Source organism: Rousettus aegyptiacus, unplaced genomic scaffold, assembly GCF_014176215.1.
Source record: "Rousettus aegyptiacus isolate mRouAeg1 unplaced genomic scaffold, mRouAeg1.p scaffold_m13_p_7, whole genome shotgun sequence".
NCBI classification, from domain to species: domain Eukaryota; kingdom Metazoa; phylum Chordata; class Mammalia; order Chiroptera; family Pteropodidae; genus Rousettus; species Rousettus aegyptiacus.
Genome location: NW_023416310.1, coordinates 104,715,674 through 104,741,618, shown reverse-complemented (window position 1 = coordinate 104,741,618; position 25,945 = coordinate 104,715,674). Strand labels below are relative to the sequence as shown.

Below are 25,945 nucleotides of genomic sequence, written 5' to 3'. Positions count from 1 at the left end.
TCTCTGCCTTTGAAGGCCTTATTTGCTAATCAGGAAAAGGAGGTTAAGTCCTATAGGTAGCTTTGAGCTCCTTCGCTTCCTTAGAGAATATCTAATAAGTGTCATGTGAGAGCCACAAGCCAGGTGACAGAGGGCAGAGTAGAACACAGTCCTTGGGGGTTGGAAAGAGGAGCCCTTCTAGGAGGAAACTGGCTGTCAAGGACCTCCGCAGTAGATGCCCCACAAGCAAGTGCCATGAAGTGAACACAGAAAGTGTTTGGGGAACAAGCTGAGCATATGGTTGTTTTCTACTTAAGTGGGTGACGAAGCTAGAGAAATCTCTAAATACATATAAGTGATTTATAAATACACTGTAAGATGTATAATATATACTATATACTGAATGCCTATTGTATGTCAGATGCTATACTAATAGTTTTACAAATGAGAAAGTGGAAACTTAGCCAGCTGTTATGTATCGTTTTAAGAAAGTACACCTCGTAAAAAACCCGGAATTCAGCTCAGGCCCTGACTGCCCTGCTCTGTACAGAAACAGGATTGTGCAGGTGGTGTAGTGGAGGATTCAGATCCCCCTATAAGGTTGTCAAGATCATGGGAAATACAGAGAGGGATTCATTGACAGGAATCATTCAAATACCAAATTTCATGAACCATTCTTCCAGCATAGGCCTTACTTTCTTCCTGATATATATTTGGAGTGTTGTTTAAATGCCTGGTCCTGAGGGGAAATCCCAATTCATTAGAAATGGTTGATATCCATTAACTTGTTTTAGTGACTTCTGCTTTAATTTTAGATGGATGATGACAGAATGGACCCCGTGTTCACGAACTTGTGGAAAAGGGATGCAGAGCAGACAAGTGGCGTGTACCCAGCAACTGAGCAATGGAACTCTGGTTAGGGCCCGGGAGAGAGACTGTGCTGGGCCTAAGCCTGCCTCTGCCCAGCGCTGCGAGGGCCAGGACTGCATGACCGTGTGGGAGGCGGGAGTGTGGTCAGAGGTGCAGTACACATTCGTTTATTTTCCTTTTTTTTATTTTGACTCTTGGCTTGTAGAAGGTCATGTCATAGCATGTTCAGAATCTCTCTGTACAACAGTTGATATTTTTCAATGCCATCTACTGATTTTGTTGATAATAAAAAAAAAATCTATGTGCTCATTATGAATAATTTTGAAATCAGGAAGGAACGAAGTTATTTACTCTTTATTCTATAAATATTGTACTGTGATTAAGAGCATATTTTATATATGTTTTCTAATTTAACTTTTTCGTTTATCTGTCATGAATATACTCTTAAGTGGGTACGTATTACACATTTGACTCATTATCTATCCTTGAGCATTTAAAAGGGAAAGGAGAAGAATGGAATTAACACTTAAACATTTTCTGTGAGCAAGGACTGTGTTTTTACTTCATATTTAGTAAATTGTTTATATTCAATCACCAATGCAAGAAAGTTAACAGTTTTATCATTATCTAATATAACTTAGAGGAATTAAATAACTTACCTAAAGGCCTACCTAAGTGGTGGAGCTGGCATTTGAACCCAGTGCTGTCTAACTTACTGCATCACACACCCACTAGCTTGTAGCGTGTAGCATATGGGTATATTCTGTGCCAAACTGTATGCTTTGTTTTCTGTTTTCATGGCTCATATCTTTAGATAATAATAAACACCAGTCATATCTCCTGGCAGCTCTGAAACATATTATGTGAGTTCGTGGGAGCATGCACACGTGCACACATACTCACATTTCTATTCTCATACACATGTTAAAAAAACCAATGCACACACATACCCAGAGCCAAATCATCCATGTGCTTAATTTATAATATTAGATAAGATATAAAAATGACAAATAGGAAATGCTAGGTTGCAAGAAGTACCCATTCTTTCGAACATGATGATAAAGTAGCTTACATAATAAGATTTGTAAATATTCTTCAGTGAACCCAATGCCCCCAAAAGCACATTAGCAAATAGTGTGACTTTCTGTTGTCTTACTTTCCTGAGCTATACCTTACTGTTTGGTAGATTCTTCTTCATGTGTAATGTGTACTTTTGAGAGTGAATGCATTATTCAGTTTTAAATCAGTGTGAGTCATTTCGGTCTAGAGAGAAGATTCACATGAGCATCAGGGAAACAAAAATACCACACCTCCAGTCTAACCATAATGTTTGGCAAACTCTTCAGGAGGAAATGGGTCAGAAATATTCTACTATACAGATTTTGGCACCAGCTGGGTGAAATGATGTGTCCTAATGCAATATGCCAATTAAAAGATGGTCCTCTTGTTTTGATTTAATTTAAAATTGATTTTATGGGTCAGAGTTAGTTTCGATTGCAAAAAAACCAAAAATATAAATATTAAAATGCCAAATCACACGTGTGGTCTACTTCAAAGCTCAATATATTCAAACACAAGCCTTAAGTTATGAGATAATTACTTATTTGTGCAAAATTCAGTACATTTAATGTATCATTAACTCCATGCTCAAGTTTTCAGGAACACATCTCTTGGAATTCGCATGGTTACTCCTACACTCCATCATTGCTAAATGTTTACCTCCACTTCTTTCTTTAGACCTTTTTGAGATGCAAATATAAATTGGATTTTCAAGTTTTGCCATCACTCTCATTTCCCTCACCCTCCCCTGTCCCATCCAATGCCATTTTGGTTTGTGTGTCCAGATAGTAGATAGTCAGTGATGATGTGTACCTTTGTAAAACTGAGAACTTTATACATATTCCATAATGGGAAGCTTCAATGTAAATGACAGGGTAAGTTGCACCTAAGAGACTGGTGGAATATACATGTGTGTTTTGTATCTGTTATGTCATCATTGTCAATCAAGCATCAATTATCTATGAAGTAAACTATTTTTGAACCAAGTTATATTATATTTCAATTCATACAGCCATTTAGAATGATTTCTAGGGGTATATAATTATGTAAAGGAATTCTTTGGTTCATTCTTGCTTAGATTTTCTCTGTTTTAGCTTTAAGAAAAGTTTGTGAAAAATGACATTCAATAAGAAATTGAAAGCAACAGATGAACAAGACGAACAAATAAAAACTCATAGACACAGACAACAGTTTAATGGGTACCAGAGGGAAAGCGAGGCAAAAGAAGGTAGATAAGTGTAAAAGGAATTGAATACATAGTGATGGAAGGAAATTTAACTTTGGGTGGTGAACACAGAATGCACTATACATATTATTGAATTGTACACTTGAAACCTATATAATTTTATTAGCCAATGTCACTCCAAAAAATTTAATTTAAAAAATTGTCATTTTTTACAAACACTTCTTGAGGCTAAAACAGAGTAAATCTTAGTAAAAATAAAATGATGATTTTATTATGTAATATATGTAAACATTTGATCTCAATCAAATTTAGTATTTACATTTGATCATTGCATATTATCTGTTAAAAATAATCCCTGTTTTATCACGATCTGTACTAATGGTTCTGCGTTGCTGAAATTCTTTCACCTCCAATGCTGTACCCTAAGCCCTATCTACTCTCTGATACTGGTACACAGCCTATTCTCCTTATTCTTTATTTCTATATTCTTTGCTTGGTGTTTATGTGAGTTATAGGCTTATGAGAGACGATTAGAACCAATACTTAACAAAATTTCCTCATTCGACTATATCTCCTAGTCATTGACTTTATCCAAACTCTGATGTTATCTTCCAGTGCTCGGTCAAGTGTGGCAAAGGTGTCCGTCACCGGACTGTGAGGTGTACTAACCCTAGAAAGAAATGCGTCCTCTCCACCAGACCCAGGGAGGCTGAGGACTGTGAGGATTACTCGAAATGCTACGTGTGGCGAATGGGTGACTGGTCTAAGGTGAGAATCATTCTGTACATTCTTAATGTTAGTTTCAATAATGTCAGCATTGCCATGGGTACCATAACCATAAAGTATGACATTTTAGAGAGATGGAGAGTAGAGGTGAAGATCGTGGGATGTGTTCAAATGCTGCCTGTCTGTCGTGATCACGATCTCTATAAAACTGCCTTAAAGGTTAAATAAGATAAAATACATAAAGCACTTAACACAATTTTAATACAAATGAGGAGGTCGGTAGACAGGATAAAGGGAGTTAAATATGTGGTGACAGAAAGAAATCTAACTATGGAAGGTGAACATACAGTGTAAATGTATATATGCCTTACTGTTAAAGTGTACAGTTGAAACTTACTGGATTTCATTAACCAATGTCACCATAAAAATTTAATTAATTAAAAACAAAGAAATAAAACAAAAAAAAATAAAGCTCTCAAAAATACAATTTTTGTTGTTTTGTTGCTAGTTTTTTTGATATAGTTCTTCGTCGAAATATTTTTGCATAAAGCCTACCTAATAAATAGAATACTATCGAGTAAGTCAATTTAAAATAGGACTAAGGAAAGTATTGCCAGAACCAAGCAAAGAAATTCCTATCATAGTAGGTAAAAGGCATTCTTTTTCCCACCAACACTGGGGTTGTGTTTAGAAGAAGTGGGAAGGAACACAATTCTTGAAACCTTTGGTCAAATCGAGTGGACACAATTCATTCTTTGGCAGTTGAACAGTAAGTTTAATACCATGATAATAATAATGCTTACTTAAAATTTATGAATAAAGTAAAGTTATATATAAATGAGCTGTAGAAAGTAGTCACATGTTCACTCTACAAAGTATTAATAAATTTCATGGTTTAAGATAAAATTCTGATCATATCTCGGTGAAAATGGCTCTTAAATACTAGTTCTCAGAAATATGAGTATTAACCAAATGATCCCCAGTGCCTTGCCACATTTAGCTATGATATTATATTCCTGTTGTCATGGAATCATAAAATTCCAGGCCTTAGAAGAGAGATAATAAATCCTTTCTTCTTCCCTTTTATTGTATAAATGCAAAAAAGGGGGGCTGCCTGGGTATGGTGGGGAATATGATGGCTATTCAATAACACTAAGAGACATTCTAGAAGAAATCTTTTCATCGTATAATGTACTGTGTTTAGCCAGTTTGCCCAGTGTGGCCCCAAAAGAAATCTGTAACATTTAAAATCTATTTTCTTGTGATTATTTATGCCTTTCCTCCCTGACAAAAGTTTACATATTAACATGGTATCTGAGTTTTCAGTAAACTGTACTTTTTTTCCACTATTGACAGCATTCAGAGTTCGTATTGGGACTCTTAAAGGGTGCTTTAGTAAACTATGTAAATTAATTCCTGATTATGGAATTGGGAAATGTTTAGCCCAATCCATGCAGCTTTTAATTGCTGAATCATATAAGGAAACTCTTCCTTCAGAGTAAGCAACTTTCAGTAAACAACTTCTCTAAAACAACTTTTAGAGAATTCTAAATTAATCACAGATAGCTTTTTTTTTTTTTTTTTTTTTTTTTTATGTTCAGGGTTTATGTTTCCCTAACTCAAAGAGAAAAAAAATAGAGTGGGTGATAGGAAGAGACAATGATTTGGAACTCAAGAGACATGGGGACAGTTTGGACTTCCTCATTGTGCAGATGGCCAAACTGGTTAATTTGAATACCTTTGTATCTTTGTTTCTGTATGAGTGAAATAAAGAAACTAGACATCACTATTATTTTCAAGCTATATGTATATATAAACTCTTCATTCAATACTAAAAGTATAAAATAGGATGAGAAAACAAAATATGAGTTGGAGGGGTGTGGGGAAGGTCACATATTGCTCACTTCCAGTTGTAAGAACTCTGCTTTTATTTACTTTGGCTAGTAAAATTCTGGATGTTTTCCTTATATGAAATGATTCTGCTCTAAGGACAAGTTTTAAAATCACTAGAATAGATAAGCTATATTTTTCCAACTTTCTTAATTAATAGAAATATTCTAAGTGATAAATGTTAACCTCCAGTTAACTACGAAAAACCACAAAAATTATAATTGCAAAAAGTAGAAGATCCAGGTTTTATTGTAATTTATGACACAGAACTGTAAATTCCTACATTGCAGCTAATGCTAACAAATTCTATTTGTATGATAAATACCATTACTATTAGTTAAATTGTGCCTATTATGTAGCCTCTGGTTAAATCTTAAGCAAAATCAAAATTAACTGGAAGGTCATAGAAAATGTTAACTTTGGTTTTTCATGCTAAGCCCGAGAAATATATTTAAAAATTGTACCACATTTACATGAATGATGCAATTTTTAAATCTACCTGGATTTAATTAACTCAAACTAATTTTGTTGCCTTACTATATTGCTACCCAGCTAGAACATAACCATTGTAAGGAAAGAAATGGATAACCACCATAAATATTTATCTTTATTCCATGACTCTTTACCTTTGTTGGACTGTTTCATTATTTGTTCAGAAGATCCAGTATGTTGCATTTTTTTTCCTCTTTATATAAGTCTGCTTTTCTCCTTAAAGATGTTTTCTCCTTCATTCGTAACTAAAATCTTGGCATTACAGATTCAAATGACATGCACATATTAAAGCCAGTGGTTCCATGTGAATGTCACCTCTCCTTGTTTACTCCTGAGAGATCACTTTCTGGTTAAAATGAAGACCATCCCAAAATAATTACAGAGAAAAAAATAATGCTGCGATTTTAAAGTTTCAATGATTAAAATATTAATGGACAGAAGAAACAAGTAGATCTCTTATTCTTATCATCTCTGACCCTGCAATAAGAATAGCAGTGTATCTGTGCAGTTGTGGGTGGATTTCTGGGCTCTTCTGAGGTTACTTAGTCTGTTAGTTTCACTCAAATTCTACTAATATATTTAAACTATTGATAAGCATAAGTAGACTTAAAATTCAGCCTAGGATTCTTTAATCTAGAATATTCAATGGACTATCCATAAAGTCCAGCTCTGAAACTCTGCTTTTTCCTCGCTACTATGGATGAATTACTAGAGAGAGAATCACTGTCTAAAAGTCATTGACTGCTATTGACTAAAGTAATATTGGCTAGAGAGAGGCTAGAATATGGTTTTATGCCTCAAACTGTGTTCACTGCATTCGTATCAGCCTTGTGGTTTCTAACATTTATGTTTTAGTGGTTTTGTGTTAACAGTGGAAAAACTGCCTCAGCTTGAGAGGGAAACAGTCAAAGAGAAAAATCTGACATAAAAGTGTTACCTCTGATTTCTAAGTAGATGTAATGCAGTCTTTGTTGAATAGTGCTTGTGTTTATTTCATCGAGACCAGGAAGTTTGCAAAAATAGAAGACAAACAATGCGGTCGCTTTGCTCTGGCTGGGGTTAACCGTTGACCCAGTTATGTGCCACATTCTGACTGTATCTCTGATAGTGATATGGCTTTAGGGTTTTTCCTGAGAGTGCACAGTAAACCCATATGTTTCCTGGCAGTATAAATCTGTGTTTACTCATTTAAGCTCTCCTAAGTATAGAACATTGACTTTAAAAATAACATAATCCCTTATGTTTAATGAAATGCTATATTTTCTGCTAGAATTTGGCCTTTCTGCTTTTATTTGAACTTCTACAACTTCTTGTTTTCATTATTGGAGGCCAGTTGAAGAGCAAATAAAAGAATATTGCTTTATATACCTACCTGTTAAACAGAATTTGGTTCTTCATGAAGTTTTTATAGAGTTAACTTTTCTGTGCAGTATTAACAAGTGGTTTATATTTATTCAGGTGAATTATGATGACAACAAAACACCTTAGAATGGCACATAATTATTTTTGGTCTATTTTTAGAATAAATTCATACTCTACAATTTGAATTTAACTTAGTCCTTTAAAATTCTGGGAAATGAATAGTTTTGGCCACATGACATGGTTAATAGATTTTTGGATGAGAGACTGAGTCTTTTTTCGATGATATAATTCAAAATAATGCTGGAAGCATTGTAAATCATTTTGGATGATTTAATTTTATAGATAGTATGGGATATCTTTGTTTAGAAGTGGTGACTATAAAGCTTACAGTATAACAAGGCATTTTTAAACTTTTCCTGATAAAGGAAACCACAATTATATTCAGTATATTCAGTTGAATGGAAGAGGAGTTAGATAGAAGAAGAATCCAAAAACTAAGGTAATTCTTTGTAATGAATAGGAGAAATATATCAGACTGAATACATGCTTTCTGACAATAAAAACTGCATTTAAGTGAATAAGAACGCCACTGTTTCTGAAGTCATTCTCATAGGGATTTTCTAGTTCTATGTGGTTACATATCCCAAAGTGATGTTTAACAATAATTGTCTGCATTTTCTCTGAAAACAATGTCACGGCTGAAACTCAGAATATATTGATTGTGTAATCGTTTATTTTTGTAACTGCGAAGGACCTGCATATATCTGTATTATTTCTAGTAAAACTAATTGTCTTACCACTGAAATCCATCTGGTGTACTACAGTGTCCCAGGACTCTAGTAATTACAGGAAAATAAGAGTGCCTTTTCCTGAGTACTTAGTACTCAAATTTTTTAAAAGAAACTCAGAAATAGACTTTCAAATTAATCAAGTAAATTATGTCAGATCTCTCTTGAAGAGGCTTTGCATAATCAAGCATTATGACCTTAAAGTGTTCTCATTGTTTAATTATTAAATTAAAAAAATTCAACAGGAAAGTGTGAAATCAAAAAAACAATTCCTTATTGACATACTTAAAACAAGTCTAGAAAGACAGAGATTTATTACCCTGCCATACCTTTGTCAAGATTGGCCAACATTCAATATATGTGGCTTGGTTTGCACCTTTCCACCTAACCCTGAAAAAATATATATATTTTATGTCTTATTCTTTAGATTCTTAGAATGATAAATCATGTGAATTTGAAGCTCTGAATACATTAATACTAAAATAGGCTACCCCCCAAATCTCATAAGGTCCTTGGCCTAATAATCTGCCTTCTATTTGCTGAATACAAGCTTGTCACTTTGTAAAATAAATATTGACAGGTAATTGTAACTTATTGAAGTTGTGACTTATCCACTGAAGGAAAACTTGGTGAACTGTTGAAAGAAACTAATCTTAATCAATGCAATCAAGAATATCTTAAACTGAATGACTGGATAACACTGTGTTTTTAATCATGTACCTCTGTAGCCTAGAGTTTTTGCATTAAGTCAAAAAGAGCCAGACCCAGAAATCCAAAGGAGAGGTTTCTTGTCTCCTGATGACCAGATTAGGATCTTAGGACTCTAACTTCCTACATATCTGCACTCACCCAATGCTGATGCATACCCCACCCCAATTAAAATCAACTTGTGGGAAGTCCCAGAAACCAATTAATATATATAGCTCACTGATTTTAATCAAAGTAAAACTAACTGGGTTGTTACAAGTTAGTAGGGGGAAGCTCAATCAGTTGTTAGAAGGATTTCTCATTCAAATTAAATAATTAGCAACAACAGCAAATAATCAAATTAAATACCCTAGTAGAATGTAAAAATAGAAAATGTTAAGTATTGGTTGAAACTAGAGAACAAAAGCATGAATAAAATGAGAACTGCTATAATGGAGAAAGTATATTGTCAAAGATAGATACATTTGTAAAATTGGTATATACCAAAGACCTGAATGTCATCCCTTTTGTTAGACTAAATTCATGATAGTTTACACATTTTTGAAGCTTGCATTCCCAAAATTATATTCCATGGAAAACTCATTTCTTGGAATGTGGTCTCCATGTATGAGAAATACTATAGTTAACAATGATAAACAAATACTTTTTACTGTAGGACTTCTCAGATCCCTTAACATTCTTCTGTATTTGGTAAATTGCAAAGAGAGACAATAGCATTTCTCTTTTATTTCTTTTACTAAAGATTACTTTTGCAGAGCATGTAGCTACTTTGTTATTTAGTATAATATGCTTTGGGAAAGCTTACATTAGATTATTCCAATTTCAAAGTTTTGTAATTTTTTTTCAAACTAGAGAAAACTGTAGATTGAAACCAAACTGAAGTTATCTAAAATCTAGAAACTATTCTTGACATAGATTAGCATTTCTATTCATAATTATATTCTAATTATGACTACGAATCTTGGTGTTTGGAAAAATAAGCGCTTATCATTTTTAAAATTATAAATAATCTCATAAGAAAGGAAAATTTGATCAGCTACTTTATAAACAAGTATGAATATATCATACTTAAATTGTATCATAGTTGGATTAATGAATTATATAAATCAGAGATTGTGGGAATAACTCTCAACATTTGGACATTGAAGAAATCTATCCTAAGATATCCTAAATAAGAGATGTTTTGGACTACAGAAACATTTATTTGAAAGCTCACTTGTCTGTGAGTAAGCTGTTCACACTGAAGAAATTACTCAATGATAAATAGGATCCTTTTCCTCAAGAAAGACTTTTAATTATTTTTTTTTGATATATCACTGAGCATTTACACAACTTACTACTTACCATTCTATCTGGAGAATATAGCTCTCCTAAACCATCCACAAAATCCCCAAACTGTTGTCTATCAATTTTTTTCTTTTTTTTTGCATCTGTCTCTTTGCACGACCAGAGAATGGGACATTTTTTGCACTGCTTTACATATATAGAATTTTCACTATGATCGAATTACTCAATGTTGTCAAATGAATTTGGCTGGTATGATTGAACATAGACTATATTAGTTTAAAAAGAATGAGGCATACATACTATGTGTCTATATCTTCTATATAGAGAAAATTTATAATTTAGAGAGATCACAGTAGTATCTCTCTTTCTTTGTCTTTATATATGTGTGTATGTGAATATGTATATGTGTTCGTATATATAATGTATATTATATATGAAAATACATGTAGAATTATATTTTAAATACAGAGATAAGAACATATATTTAACATCCTTTGGATTGGAAAAAAGCAAGCCAAATTTTTTTAAATCCCCAGGGTTTAATAATGCTGTCTTAATAGATCTTTGAAAAATCACTAGGCTCTTAAAATAATGCTATTGGTGCTCTTATGCTGCATAAGAGGATATCTATAATTTCATCTTCTATACAATACCTGAGAGTAATTCAGAAAATAAATGTGATTGAGTTAAAAATTACTCTCAGTGTTCTCTACAGGGGATGGAGTATGCCAAAGCTCATTTTGAGAACATTGAATGTGATGGAGGGGGGATTTTTTTCAAATGAAAACTATAATGAAATTTGATAAGAATATTATACAATTAAAATCAGTAGTCTTAGCATCAAGCATTTTTTACTGAGATACAGTGCAGCATATATTCATCCAATACCAGAGACAGGCATAACGAGATCACCAGGACTACCAGAGAAAGACATCCTTAAAATGTGAGAAAAATTACCACTTAAAAAGGCATCATATGGCTTCTTTAGATACAAAATATAATGAAAGGGAAATTGTTTTAACAAACATGTCTCTGATTTGGCTTTAAGATGGCTGGGTGGCACTCCAGCTTTTGCACAGCCAGGGTGCAAAACCAGCATCCACCTCATATGCAGAGGACTAGTTTCTTAGGCCCCCTGCCTCTACCCCCACATCTTTGGCATGTGCCAAATCATCTGTAGGTCTCTCAGAACTTCAGAATGCTCTAACTATGCAAATCAAAGTAGTAATCCAATGTTAGTGATGTGCATAGTCCAACAAAAAGTATTTTGAGCTACTTAAAACAAAGGATCTACCTTAGAAGACAAAACACAAATAGCAGAATGGATTAGAAAAATATGTCTATAACCTTGTATATACTGCATACAGAATATGTACAAGTCCATGTAGTATAATAAATAAAACCAACAAACATGTTTAGAAGTACACACACACACACACACACACACACTAACTACTTCAGGGCTCAGAGAGGCAATATGAGAGAAGTGGATTGAGAGATGTTAGGCAATCAGAAAGCTCCATATAAATGGAGGAGATTCTGCTCAGTTCTGCCCACTTGCTTCCGTGTACCTGTTTCCCTATGCTACTTCTGATGTTGGATATTATCAAACTTTTTTTTTAACAATTTGGTAAGTAAAAAAAAAATGAGATCTCATTTTGAAATGCATGCATTCTATAACAACTCTATTGCCAAAGATTTGTCTTACACACTCTCAAATCATTTGCTAACTGTATTTATGAAGATGCTCATTGCAGTTTCATTGGAACAACAAAAATGTGGAAATGACCCATCTATCCATTCACTAGTTACATAATCGTAAAACGATGTTCAAACAGTGGAATACTATAGATTTTTAAAGATATATTTGTAACTACATACTGATGAGAAAAGAAAAATTTTACCAAGACCTACTATTAAGTAAATGTTATGCAGAAAAGTTAGATAGTGGAAATTACAGTTATTTACACATATTTTTTTATACACACTAAAAATGTTCTGCACAGATATACAAAGAACAGAGAGGAAAATGTCTTCTGAGCTTATAATTCTGTCATATCCACATATACTTTTAATTTTATGAACTGACCGTTTCTGTCTGAAATTAAAATAAAACTCATACATTTTTAATACTTTTTTCAGGCTGCACTTTCAAAAACGATTGATTCTGTGCATATAGAGAGGTGTTGAGAGACTATTACAGAATTTCTAGGGAGGGGAGAGGATTTGGGACTTTAAGAGGTAAGACAGTTCAGTGAACGAAGTCAAACAACCCTGGGTTTGAAGTCTGGATCAGCTATACAAATAAGTTAATGACTCCAAATGAAATAATGCATAGAAAGCTCTTAGCATAGTGTCGGATATGTAGTAACTAAATAAATGCTGGCTATTGGTATTGTCGTGTCAATAGAGATGGGGAGAAATAGTTGGCTTTAACAAATGGTTGTGAGGTTAAAATGAACAGGATTAGGGTTGATTACCTGTGGCGGGGCGGGGCGGAGCGGGGAGGTGAGAAAGGAGCAGGTGTTAGTTGTTGAGAAGTTAGCTTTCTGGTCTGAACAACTTGTATGGATGCTAGTTGTGATACGACATAGGAAACTCGAGAGAAGGATCAAGCTGGAGGGGAAATATCTGAATTCTCTTTTGGATTATATTTCATGTGCCCATAAGAGAGTCAGTCACACACTTGTGTCTAATAAGTAGCTGAGAAAAAAAGAATGGGATGAAAATATGAATTTTGAAGTCATCGACATTTAGAAGGTGTTTGCATTTGTACAGTGTAGGAATGCGTGAGAGGGAGCATAGCTGAAGAAGAAAAGACACAGCCTTAAAAACTCCCTTTACAGGCATGTAAGAGAAAAATCGCTGTTAGCAAAGGTGACAGAGAAAGGGCCGCACAAAGGAGAAGGAGGGAAATCAGGAGAAATGAGAGAAGAAAGTATTCTTAAGAGTGTTCAGTGAGATCAGGACCAAGTTAAAGGGAGTTCAGGGAGCCTGGATCTTTATTCTCAACTCGAACTTCAGCTGCCCTTAGGACTATGTCATTGACATTCTGACAGTTCCTCAAATTTTGTGTATTTAAAAGGAAATTCCTCATCGTATTTCCTCAAACCATATCCTACTCCCAATTCCCTTCTCCTGGAAAAATGCCAGTATAGTCTTCCCATTTACCCAGGCTAGAAGTCATCCTTGGCCCTTCTATACACAGGTAGGATTGTTGCCTCAGTTGCTTTTTATTCCCAATATCATTTTGCTGTCCTTCTTGTGTTTTCACCAGGACCAGAGTAACGATTTCTAAGGTGCTCTCTTAACCCTGTACTCCTCCGATTTGAGATCTGTTTAGTCACAGCGATGGCTCTAAATTCTTCCAGAGAATCCTCCCTGGCTGTACTGTCAACTAGCAGATACTCACCCTGACATTCACAGCTTTCTGTATGCTGGTCTTAACCTCCCTTTTGAGAACTGTCTCATTATCCTCATTACTTTAGTACCTCTCCTAAACTCGGGTCTGAGCCGTTTATGCTTCTACAATCTTCATGTCTGTGTTTATACAGTTCACTTTGCCTGGAAAGTGTTTCTTCCAACTATCTAGGTCCTTCAAGGACCAGCTCAAGTACCTCATTTTTCAAAGGGCTTGCCCAGTGAGTGGCAGAATTTGTTTGCACTTACTGACTATATTACTTTTTCTCAATTATTTAATGCCTTATATTGTTGCTGTTTCACTAAGAATGGCTTAACCCCTTCGCCCTTCCCACAAATCTGTGTGACCAGAACATTGCACTGCACATAGAGATATTTATTAAATAAATGACTGCTAAACCTTTTCATCAAGTAAACAAACAAAAAAAAATGTGTGATATATCTAACTATGCGTTGTATTTCCTTTCTTCTGGTTCCTTTTATTTTTCTCAATCTAATTCTATAAAAACAATGTCTGTCAGATTTTACTACAAAAGAATTAATAATGGGCTTATTTTTATCCAGGAAAATTAAACTAATTATATTTTAATTAAAAATAGAATTTTATGTAAACACATGACTCCCCTGACATTTTCCTGTATGGTAACTCAAACTACTTAAAAATGTGATTTTTTTTTTTAAAAAAGCAAATCTTCCCTTTTTTGCATAACATGCTGTGGAAGCCAAAAAGGTGTTTAATCCTGAGCTTCAAGGAAGCTGGCAGACTTCTTTTGCATTCTCCTGAATCCATTTGGCTGGAACACCTGCCATCAGGTTAGACAGCAATTATCTACTGCAGATGGAAGGCAGTGGAAGCAAAGCACACTTAGGAATTTTCTCTGTGAACTGGCAAATATATTCTTCATTTCAGGTTGGACTAAGTGAAAGGTAGCTATATAATGCTCTCTGTGCCATTTTAAATCAAGATTTTATTTATTAAAACAAAGCAAAATGAAAATATACACTTTTCCAAGATGGCTACAGGGGGATCCAATCCTTGTTGATCTAGAATTGCTGAACTAGACCTAGAAAGTATTCTATTTGAAAAGCAAATGTAATCTTCATTCTCAACAGTTCTCTTTGGTGAGAAGATCTTTCACTGGAAGGAGAGTGATAAAATAGAACTGTCTTGATAGTCTTTTTTTCTCCTCTGCAACACCCTGTAATTCTGGCAGACCTCTGGCAGAATTGCACATGTGCCCAAGACTTTTTGTTTATTAATTGCTTCTTAATGCGAAATATCTTTTTTTCTTCCATCATTCTGGTGATCAATGTGTACTTTGATATAAAAATGATTTGGCAGTCCTTTCATAACATATTCAGCTTTCTGCTGATCATTCATAAGCAATCTGCTTGATTTTGCCACACACATTTTCTTGATTTGCTATAACTATATGCAAATGTTTTCTTTAAAGAAACAAAAATAGTTTGAACCGTAGAAACAAATGCCAAATCAATTAAACACATATGCAAAAAAAAAAAAAAAAAAAAAGAAAAGAAAAGAAAATCTTCAAATGTCTGACCTCTAGGAATAGGTTCAATTCCAAATACCCATGTGTTAAGGCAGATGAACTACTTTAAAAAGATGCTGAAACACTGACCAAAATAAATAGCAAATCTTAAAAAACAAACCTAACTTTTGTTCCTTAGTATGTTTGTTTCACACTCACTTTATTAAAAAGTTGAAAGATGGAACTGCCAAACATATACATAAATGAATAGGAATGCTGCACTAATAATTTCCAGTAGAAGTCATCATTTAGTTTCCTTATGAGGTCCATTCTCCACTGTGAATGCTACTTCACTCTTGTTAAAACTGCTTTGGAATAATCCATTAATTCCCAAAGACGGATTATTCAAGTTTGTACTGTTAACCTTGTTATAGAGTGACACTTATCATTACAGATTATATCAGGTTCTGTAAGATTGTCTATTATATCGGTAGAAAAAAATTTTTTGAACTCTGTTTGCCAGTGACAATTTTCTCTTAATTTAGGAATTCCTATTTCTTACGGAGGCCAGCTGGAAATGAGTAAAGCATTACAGAGCCTTCCTTAGCTGTTGGCCTGGAGAATACACATTCTCTCCAAAATATATATCTTTGGCACAATCTAGAAGGAAGGAATCTCGGGTAATATTTGTGCTAGCCAAGTGGGAGAATTATTATTTTTAACCCCTAAATACACTGAAATTTTTTTAAGAAATTCAAAAACAGACCAGTATTAATTTAGTTGTTTCTTAGCCAACAAAACTTCAAATAAATACCTTATAGTAGTGTGTATTTTTACTATTAGATTTTCTGCCTCTTTGGTTTGTAATGTTTAAGAGGACATTTTACAAGACTTATAGCTTGAAGAGTTTTACAATTGAACATTAGAATTTAGCATACACAGATTAATAGTTCCATAAACTTAATGGCAAATTAGTTGATTATTTAACCTAAGTCTACAAATGTATTATACCATAATGTCTCGGTTGGTTCCCCAAACTAAGTTATATCAATATTCAGAGTGACAACTAACTAATTAGCACCAAAACAGCATCTATGAATAGACAAGAGTTAATTCCGAAGTCTTGAAAAGAGAGGTAGAAACTCACATTTAATCTCTAATTTTAAAGATTGGCATTTTACCACATAATCCCAATACCTAAGCCTAGATATAGAAGTCTTTAGCTTCATGTTCAAAATCACCTATTTGTAATAAACCTACTTGATCTCAGAACCCATGGAGCACAAAAGCACTAGCAAGAATCAGAGATTAGTGGAAAGAAATAGTATCTCCTCTCTAAATAGGAGAGTCGTTAGAGATACTATGGATATCCCACTTAGAAAGCATTCTTAAGTGAAATTAAGTCGTCCAAAAGTACATAGGTTATTACTTCTTGGACAAAAAGATGAAGGACAAGAACGTTCTTTGGTGAACTTGATAGAGACATGATACTAGGTAGACTATGAATTTCCAAGGACAGGAAGATACTTTTATACTTTACTAAAGTAGAGTCAAGTGGTACAATGGACAAGCCTTGAGAAGCTGCTAAAATCTTGGTGGCTAATTCTCCTCCCTCATTTTGACACTTGCTGAGTTTGTAGATGACTATTTATTGGTGCCTGTCTAGCCCTTTTCCTTTGAATTAAACACATTTTACTCATATTGATATATTATAGAGCGTACTTATTATTATCCACTAATATTTAATGGATTTACGTCAGTAAGCATAGTAGCATTCATGGAAACTTTGGGGAATGATATGTGTAGATTATTTTTTAAAAATTCAGATTCTTGATAAATATATTCAAAAATATTATAAAAGCAATATTTCTATATAAACTAATGAACATTTAGCAACAGAGTACACTCATATATGTAATATTTGATCCGTCAAAAACTTATTTATATCATTGTGCTAATTAGGAACTAATTATCCTCAGTGCATCAGATTAGAGTTGAAAACTTAATTTCACCGGGCACAGTTTTTTAACAGCACACACTCACTGCCCTTGAATATACTGAAATTATAACATCAATTACGTGTCTCAGGATAAATGCCCTCTGCTTGAACACCTTCTATTAAGTATTTACATATTTTTCAAAGTACTAAACCAAGATTTTAGCAACACTATTAGTGCCATAAATACTAGTATGTCAGGAATGAAATTTCCATGATCAGTTTCTTCCTGCAGTTTCCCTTTTGGGCAGTGCCTCACTACTCACCCCTCGTTTGTGATAGAAGAAAGGATTCCACACCTTAGCTTGTCCTTTAGATGGACTTCACAGCCATTCAGAGTTCATTTCATCCGTTTGTTTTGGTAATCATGCCACAGTTATGAATTTATTAAGAATTTTTGAGTGTGTTTTTTTCCTCTACATTTTGCCCCCTCATTTGTTTGTAGTTTGGCCAATCCATAAAATTGCCAATTGTATATCAACTTGGACTTTGCTTATACTTCCCTAGATATTTCCCTCACAGTTAGTTTATTTAGATGAATTTTCTCAGGCGAAATAAAGTCAGTTGGTTCTTACTACCTGGCATAAGAATGACAGAAGGAAAATAAAATTTTAGATAATGAAAATGATTATAAGATTCTATAAGATATCTCATTTTAAGAGAGGATAACGCCTTTTTCTTTTTGATTTGCTACTATTTTTATTCTTGGTTCTTATTTACTAAACTGTTTCTCTAATCATTTAAATAGTTTCAGTAATCATTTCAAACTGTTTGAATTATTGAGAAAGTTTCCTTTATCATGCTTAGTGTTTGACATGCAAGCTACAGCATAGATATAACATAATACAGCCTTAAAAATTGTCATTAATGTCCCAGGTCAAGGGAGGATTTATCCCATCATAAGAGAAATGTACAGCGATATTATCTAAAAATATTAAATCATGTGTACCCAAGTGCAGGAAAGATCATACTTTCCTTAGGTAGATTAAAATGAGGAATATCATTAAGTCACTAAAATGAATTTCATTTGAAAAGATCTAGGGGTTCATTTTTGGTGGGAAAGAGATAACAGTGCACAAGTTTTCCTCGTGCCTTGTTATCTCTGTCAAACAACAACAACAACAACAACAACAACAACAGCAAAAACTGTCTCGAACTCCAAAATCATATGAGCAATTTTCTAAGCTTTTTAAGTTTGTTCCAAAGCTTACTGTTTCCTTTTTACTCTTCTAAAGCTGGGACATCAAGATTGTGTTTGCAGTTCAGAATTAAAGGCTTCTAGTTCATGGAACTGATTCATAGGGTACTTTGTTTCAAAGGACCTCAGGGCAATAATGAATGGTTGGAGAACAGAATATTTGTCAGACAATTCAAGTCTCTTTTTAAAAAATACTCTAGTCAGGAAATTTTCCTTATAAAAGAAAGATCATTGGCAAGTTATCTGGTACACTCTGTGTTTGTTTACCAATTCCTGGCAAACTAATGTTGACATTTTAGCATTTTGACCTTTAGTGGAAGTCTGTAGTGCTATTTTATATCATTGTGTTTTGTAGTAGTTTATTGAATGAAGTGCCAGCTTTGTAGTATTAATAATTTCTGCTATTTTTATTTTCTGCACAAGATCCTGAACATAATGAGTGATCAATAAATATTTGAAAAAACAGTAAATGATTGAATATCCTGAGACATTCAAGCAAACTATATTTTGAAACTTCATTTAACAGATTTTCTGTCATACCATTGTTGGGTGGTACAGTGAATAATTAGATAATGATATTAGAGTCTTTATGTTACATAGCTTCACTACTTAAAAATTACCAAACTACAGTAATTTTTAATAAGATATTTTGGATTTTTACTTTCATAGTAATTTAGACCTGAAATTGTAGCTACAATCGCCTCTAGTGTCTTGCTTACCAAAAATGAAAAATAAGTCCTAAGTAAATTAGTTGCTAGGGACAATTGTTAAAGCCCAAATCTCCTCATTTTAAGGCCAGAATTATTTTGGCTTGTTCTTTTAATGTCTATTAATCATTAAGATGTGATTTGAGAAAATATCCAAATAGTTAGTAGTATCTTCTATAATAAAGTAGGAACTAGTTCAGAAGATACCTTGGGACTACAAGTGTTTCATTTCAAACATCTGTTCAATTTTCACACATTTATAATAAAATTTCTACCAAAATATATCTTATAAAGAAAATAATTACTAGCAAGAGCTTGATATTTTTTATTATTAAAGTGTTCTAATGAAAATTAGATTCTAAGGTTATTAGGCTATTTAATGTTTTATAATAAAGCTTATTGTACTAACTTCAAAAGCAGAAATGTTTTAGTTAAACAAATTCTAGAACTTTATTTCCTGAATACCGTTTTTATTTCCAGGTTATTCCCAAGTACAAGTTACAAAATTTAACTTGCATAAGGAATGTAACTAACTTTTTTTCTTAAGTTTTTCAAATTTTCATGGAAGATACTATTCAGCCATTATCTGTTAACAGGATGTATTCTGAGTTATTGTATGTCTATAATTACTTAATTTTTTATAGTCCTGAAAAATGATGTGTAACTTGGGTTTGCTCATATCCTTTGGAGTTAATATAAGATTAATCAAAAGTATCTGGCATAGTCTGTGACTGATTCCTGGGTTTTGTTGATACATGATAAGCACCCTCACTGTTCCATCAGAATGAGTTCATCTATTATAAACCTTCTGTAATTTTTTGGTTTCTCAAATATCATGATTACTTTTAAGAGCTACAGAAATTTTAGGAATAGATACCAGAATATATTTTTCCATATTAACTTAACCCCTTAAAAGTTTTGAGTTCAACTATTTTGAATTTTCCTGAAGATATTTTTCTAAGCATGATGTCTTAGATTCAGGTAATGCCATGTCTATAGAATTCCATTATTCTCCATGAGGTATTTTCATATTGGACATGTAGGTTTTATTACATGTGACATGACAATAAGCCTAATTTCAAGAAATATACCATGTACCTCAAGAGACAGACTAGATACATTGAAAAATATTAATCAAAAATAAGAAATAATCCAAATTGGTCTATGTTAAATACAGAACACATACTATTGACCAGTAGTTTCCAAACTCAGGCTGTGTAGCAGACTCATCTAGATATCTTTTTTAAAAATACATGTTTTCATACCCCACCTGAGTTTATTGACTTAGAAATTTTAGGCCTTAAACTCTGTAATTAAAAATATCTCCAGATGATTCTGAGGGATAGCCTTAGATATGTGGATATATAGTTTTAAACCATAAATACACATAAGTGGTTGGGGTCATTGTGGAACACTTCATGGAGGCAGTGGATTTGAGATTGTGATTTGAAAAGTGGCCAGGTATTTGAGAAGGAGTAATATTATGAACACAATTGTAGATGTGGGACTAAAAATCGCATGGGCATGATTAGTTTATAATACAACAAATGATTCCTAAAGTGAAAGGTGGAAAATGAGGTTGAGGAGGTAGATAAATGCCAGCCTGGAGACTCTGGGATACTGAGCTTTTTGCTTGTAGGCAATGGATTCAGTAATCAAACATTTTTGTCTAGGGAGATTATATATGTAAAGCAACTTTGAAAGAATACATATTTGGTATTAATATGTGAGATCGATTGGAATGCTAGAAACCAAAGACAAACTACAGTAGTAGACTAGGCTTGAAGGGATGAGGGTCTGTGTAGAACATTTCTGTGCAAATGAAAATGAGAAGAGCTGGGACCCATGATAATAGTGAAGGAAGAACTGATAGCAAAGAGTACAATCATAATAATGACTTGTTAAAACACAAGAAGGGGGGCGAAGTTACAACCTTTATGCCTGTATGTCTAAAAGGCAACAATCAGAAAATATTCACCGGTTTTCAGTTAGGATACACTGAGATCGTCTTTTTAAATAGTTCTAAAGATTTTGGAAAATAGTCAAATAAGGCTAAATCCTAACCATATAGAAAATAATATGACCAGTAAATAAGTTATTATTTTCAGAAACAAGCACATTCCCTCTCTCACATGTAGTTGTGATACCATAAAGTCATTGTACTTTCTCAGCCGAAGAAGTACCAGCTTATTTGTGTAACAATTTAAATCTAGTGACACATGTGAACCCAAGAGGTTTTTCTAATAGAAGACCATTGTACATTAAATATGTTCATCTTTGCAAAATATCTTACAAATGAAGACAAATTACATTTAGCTGAAATAAAAAGAGTCCATTAAAAAGGTATTTTATTAGAAAAATCCAGATTATCAAATATTTTTATTAGCACAGTATTGGATGTCATGTAATCTGCCAAGAAATAGCAGTTATTTCAATAACACATAAGGTTGATAAGCCATGTTGATATTGTTGATAAACAGTTCAAGACCAGAGTAAAAAGAGTGGATGAGTAGATTGAAAGACTAACAGATATCTAGCTACATGACTGGGCAAATGCTAACTCCTGAGCATCAATGACTAAATTAAAAAATAACAAGTCAAGTATTTGTTACAAACTGGATGTTAGAACTTTAAAAACTGTCTGCCCAGCTTCCTGGTTTCATTCACTCTTTTTCACTCCAAGTCACAGTCTCTGGCTTTCTTTATCCATCTTTGCTTGCTTCTGTCCTTCATCACCCAACGCTTTGCATTAGGTTACCCAGAGGCCACGGATAATATTGTGCCTGAGTTATGAACACTGATGTTCCTAACGCATGTTTTGTGTCTACTCTGGATGTTGTGTCTCACATTGAATTTTAAGAAATCAAAGGAGACAGTGGCTTGCAGTCCAGGAAAACAAAAACAAAAACAAAAAACAGAAAAAGGACTTTTAACAAATCTTGTATCTCTCCTAGTGCTCAATTACCTGTGGCAAAGGAATGCAGTCCCGCGTTATCCAGTGCATGCATAAGATCACAGGAAGACATGGAAATGAATGTTTTTCCTCAGAAAAACCTGCAGCATACAGGCCATGCCACCTTCAACCCTGCAATGAGAAGATTAACGTAAATACCATAACATCACCCAGGCTGGGTAAGTTGACCATAAAAAGAGATGGTTTTGAGAAATATGGAAATACTCATGGCTTCTTTTATTTTACATATCACTTTAAAATTTAGTTATAATAGTATACTAATTAGTTTGATTCTGACTAAATTGGCTCTATTTGACTGTGTTTTAGTCTGAATGGTCAGATGGGTAAAAAATGCTAAAGACTAAACTATTTTGATTCCTGAAACTGTCTACACAGAGCCAGGCTCTGGGCATATGAAAGCCACACCACTCAGGGTCATCTTATAAAAAGAGTTGAAGGCTGTAACCATATTTTGGATTCTGACCAGTCCCATGGCAGAACTATCAATTAAAGTAAGGTGTAGTGGAAAGGTGAGGTTGGAGTATATACCTTAGATCTCTGCACTGTTAATAGCCTTCCTTGTGATCCTGGGTACAAATTATTCTTTGGAGAGACATAGAGGAAAATATTGCTTTCAAGAAGAATGGGTGCATGGGTATATACCACCAAACAAGAGGTACCATTTTTTTTTTCATATTTAAGGATATAATATTAAATACAAATAAATACTAGTCACATGTCCATTTACATAGTTTTTTATGTTACAAAATGTGTTCATATATATTCTCAATTCCTGTTATTCAGTCTAATCCATTAGGAAAAGCAGAGTATGTACTCTAAGTAAATATAGCCTGCATCAGCATAACAAATATTCACGAATGAATTAGCCTTTATTTCTGTGTAAATTAGTGGCTTTAAACAGCATTGCTACCTGGCTGTTACTGGGTTAACTTACGTTTAACACCTTCAGTTTTAATTTGTGCATTTAATCTCCAGGGGAAAAATTTAATCATAAATTGTTATAGATTGTTTTTCAGATTCAATCACATGGAAAAGTTTGGTTCTTCATAGAAATACAGAAATTCTTTTTCGAGCCAAATAATTAACATTTCTAAGAAATAATCAGTTCAAGTAGAATTAAGACTAGTTAAGACAAAAAGTTAAGCAATCCTAGAGCAGATGCATTGAATCCATGTATTCAGAAGCAACATAATCCCTTTCTCCAACAATTGCTTGGAGTCATTCTTGAAGTATCACGTGGCAGAAAATAATGGAGTAAAAGAAGAATTTAATTAAAACTGTATATTCTCTGTTTATAACTTCTTGAAGGTGTACCCTGAAACACAGAAGCACAGTGGTTGGAAAAATCTAAGACTGTTAAAAGTAAAATAATGAATCATATTAGAATAGTGGCAAAAGAAATAATTATAGCAGGACCGACTTTTATTATGCATGCCAGAACATGCTATTTCTTCAGAAAACCTGAAGCCAAATTTACATGGCCAAAGTTTTTATGTCAGGTTCTCATTTCAAACACTATATTGCTGTAAATGTCACTCACTTGTGATAATCAGCTTTGATTTTAATGATGCCTGCTATCCCCCTTAGACATGTCTGCCAACTAGGTAATGAGGGATCTGAAATGTATGAGCATATTTTTTTCCACTTTCATCCTAACAATCCTTACTCATTTTTATTCCCATAAAGGTAGATATAGTGAGCACATTTCTTTTTCTTTTTAATCTTGTCAACTAAAAATCCAAAAGATTCTAAAACGAAAGCCATAAATTGAGCCTTAAAAGCCATTTGCAGTAACTCTGTGACTTTGGGAAATCTGTCTTTAAGAAGTCTAAAAACAGCTCAGAAGTGAGAACGTTATTCATTCACTTTATTCCTTTATTATAGGGTGTATACGCGTTTGTGTATTTGTGTCTCTGTGGTGAATCTCTGTCTTTTAAGTTCAGGAAGGTAATACAAAGGAGTCAAAGTGAGTGTACGAAATCCCCCACTTACACAGTTGCTCCTTGCTTCTGCTCACGACACAGGGGTCTCTACAGGTGTTGAGTTCTCTTTGTTTTGCTTCACAGCTGCTCTGACTTTCAAGTGCCTGGGAGATCAATGGCCTGTGTACTGCCGAGTGATACGCGAGAAGAACCTATGTCAGGACATGCGGTGGTACCAGCGCTGCTGTGAGACGTGCAGGGACTTCTATGCCCAAAAGCTGCAGCAGAAGAGTTGACCTCTAGCAGGCTGGCTGGCCCACAGCTCTTTGTTACATTATTTATAAACACACACACTAGCATGTTTTTCAGACCAAATATTATCAGATTACATATAATTTAATCAAATTAATTTATTTTGAGGCCTACCAAACCTCCAATATGGTGTTTGTTTTGGTAATACAAACATTTTGATCTATACTATATGGCTTCGTAAGTAATTTTATATGAATAAGTTGGATCCAGTTACCAGAATAAAAAGAAAAAGGAAAAAAAACCTAAGAATATTAGGCTTTAAAAAATTTTTTAAGTTAGGGCTCTCTCTAAGGTGCTACTCTCTCCCCACCAATACTATTGAGTTATACAGAATGTATACTGATTTAGCGTAATAGTTTAGCTGTTTATGGAGAGAAATCACTTTTGTGTTTTGATGTCCTAATGCAGAACTAGCCCATTTTCTGTAATCTGCAGGAGATGTGCACATGTAACAAACCTCGTGGTACTGAACAGGTTTTTAGAGAATGTATTATGAATTTGGTTCAGATCTAGAGACATCCATAGGAAAAAATTCTACTGTAATTATAATCTTATTTTAATAATGGAAAGGAAAAAAGTCAAAATAGAGACTTTGATCATGTTCATGAAAATGTGCTTGAACACAAGTATTGTAACAATGAAACACTGTAATGACTTACACTGAATCACCATTGCACTGTTGATATAGTGTAGAGAAACCGTTATAGAAATGGTAACATCCTACAAAAATGTGTATTATTTTAACATGTTGTCATTAGATTTTAGCTTTTTAAAAATAGTTTGAACAAAGAAAGCATTGATTCATCCATTTCCTTGTATCTTTTTAGCAGATTTTAAAAGAGTATAGTTCTTAGCCTCGCGAATCATGAGAAAATTTACTAAATATTTTTCAGCCTTTCCCTTAGAAACAAGGAAAAACAAAAAGCTGATAATACTGTGGTAGTTTCATTGTGTTTTTTCTTTTTAAAAATTAAAAAGTTTTGCAATTCTGTGAAACGTTAAAAAACCAGCTTAAATTTTTCTTGTGAGAAAATATTGTACATGATTCACATGATTTCTTAGATTTTTCAATAAAATATGTGAAATTTCCTGTTCTTCATAGGTCTCATATTTCCACACGTCTTGGCGCTGTCTGCTTTTGTTCTGGAATATCTTCTAAGGGATGTTTGTATAGTGAACAGCCTTGGAAGATAAAGTTAGTGTCTCTCTTGGGAGCAAAGGGCAGACGTGCTCATTTCCCCTTATAGGAGTTTCGGATTTCCTAAGTTGGGGTCCTTACCTCTCATACAATCCACTGCATGTGCAGGTGTCATCTGGCCTTCCTCATGTCTAGTGGCTTCCACTGGCATGACTACTGTAAAAGCCTGCATTCTGCAGATTATGGAACCAACAAGGGGGAGAGGGGGTTTTGCCAGTTTCTAGGATATTTTTTTAAAAAAATAATTTATTGGGATAACGTTGATTAATAACATTATATAAATTTCAGGTGTACAACTTTATAATATGACATCTGTATCCTCTATCGTGTGTTTGCTACCCAGAGTCTTCTGAGTATATCTATTTCAAGTAAACCTTCCAG

At 33.7% G+C, this 25,945-nt stretch overlaps 1 protein-coding gene across 1 annotated transcript in view; it reads left to right on the top strand.

The window, feature by feature from the left end:
- Positions 1–25,696, top strand: part of ADAMTS19 (ADAM metallopeptidase with thrombospondin type 1 motif 19) — a 212,866-nt gene extending 187,170 nt beyond the window's left edge. The window contains exons 20-23 of the mRNA XM_016158274.2: positions 795–999; positions 3,710–3,862; positions 22,113–22,290; positions 24,199–25,696. Coding sequence (XP_016013760.2) covers positions 795–999; positions 3,710–3,862; positions 22,113–22,290; positions 24,199–24,350 — 688 coding nt within the window. The 3' untranslated portion in view covers positions 24,351–25,696. The remainder of the gene's footprint in view (positions 1–794; positions 1,000–3,709; positions 3,863–22,112; positions 22,291–24,198) is intronic.
- The last annotated feature ends 249 nt before the right edge of the window (positions 25,697–25,945 follow it).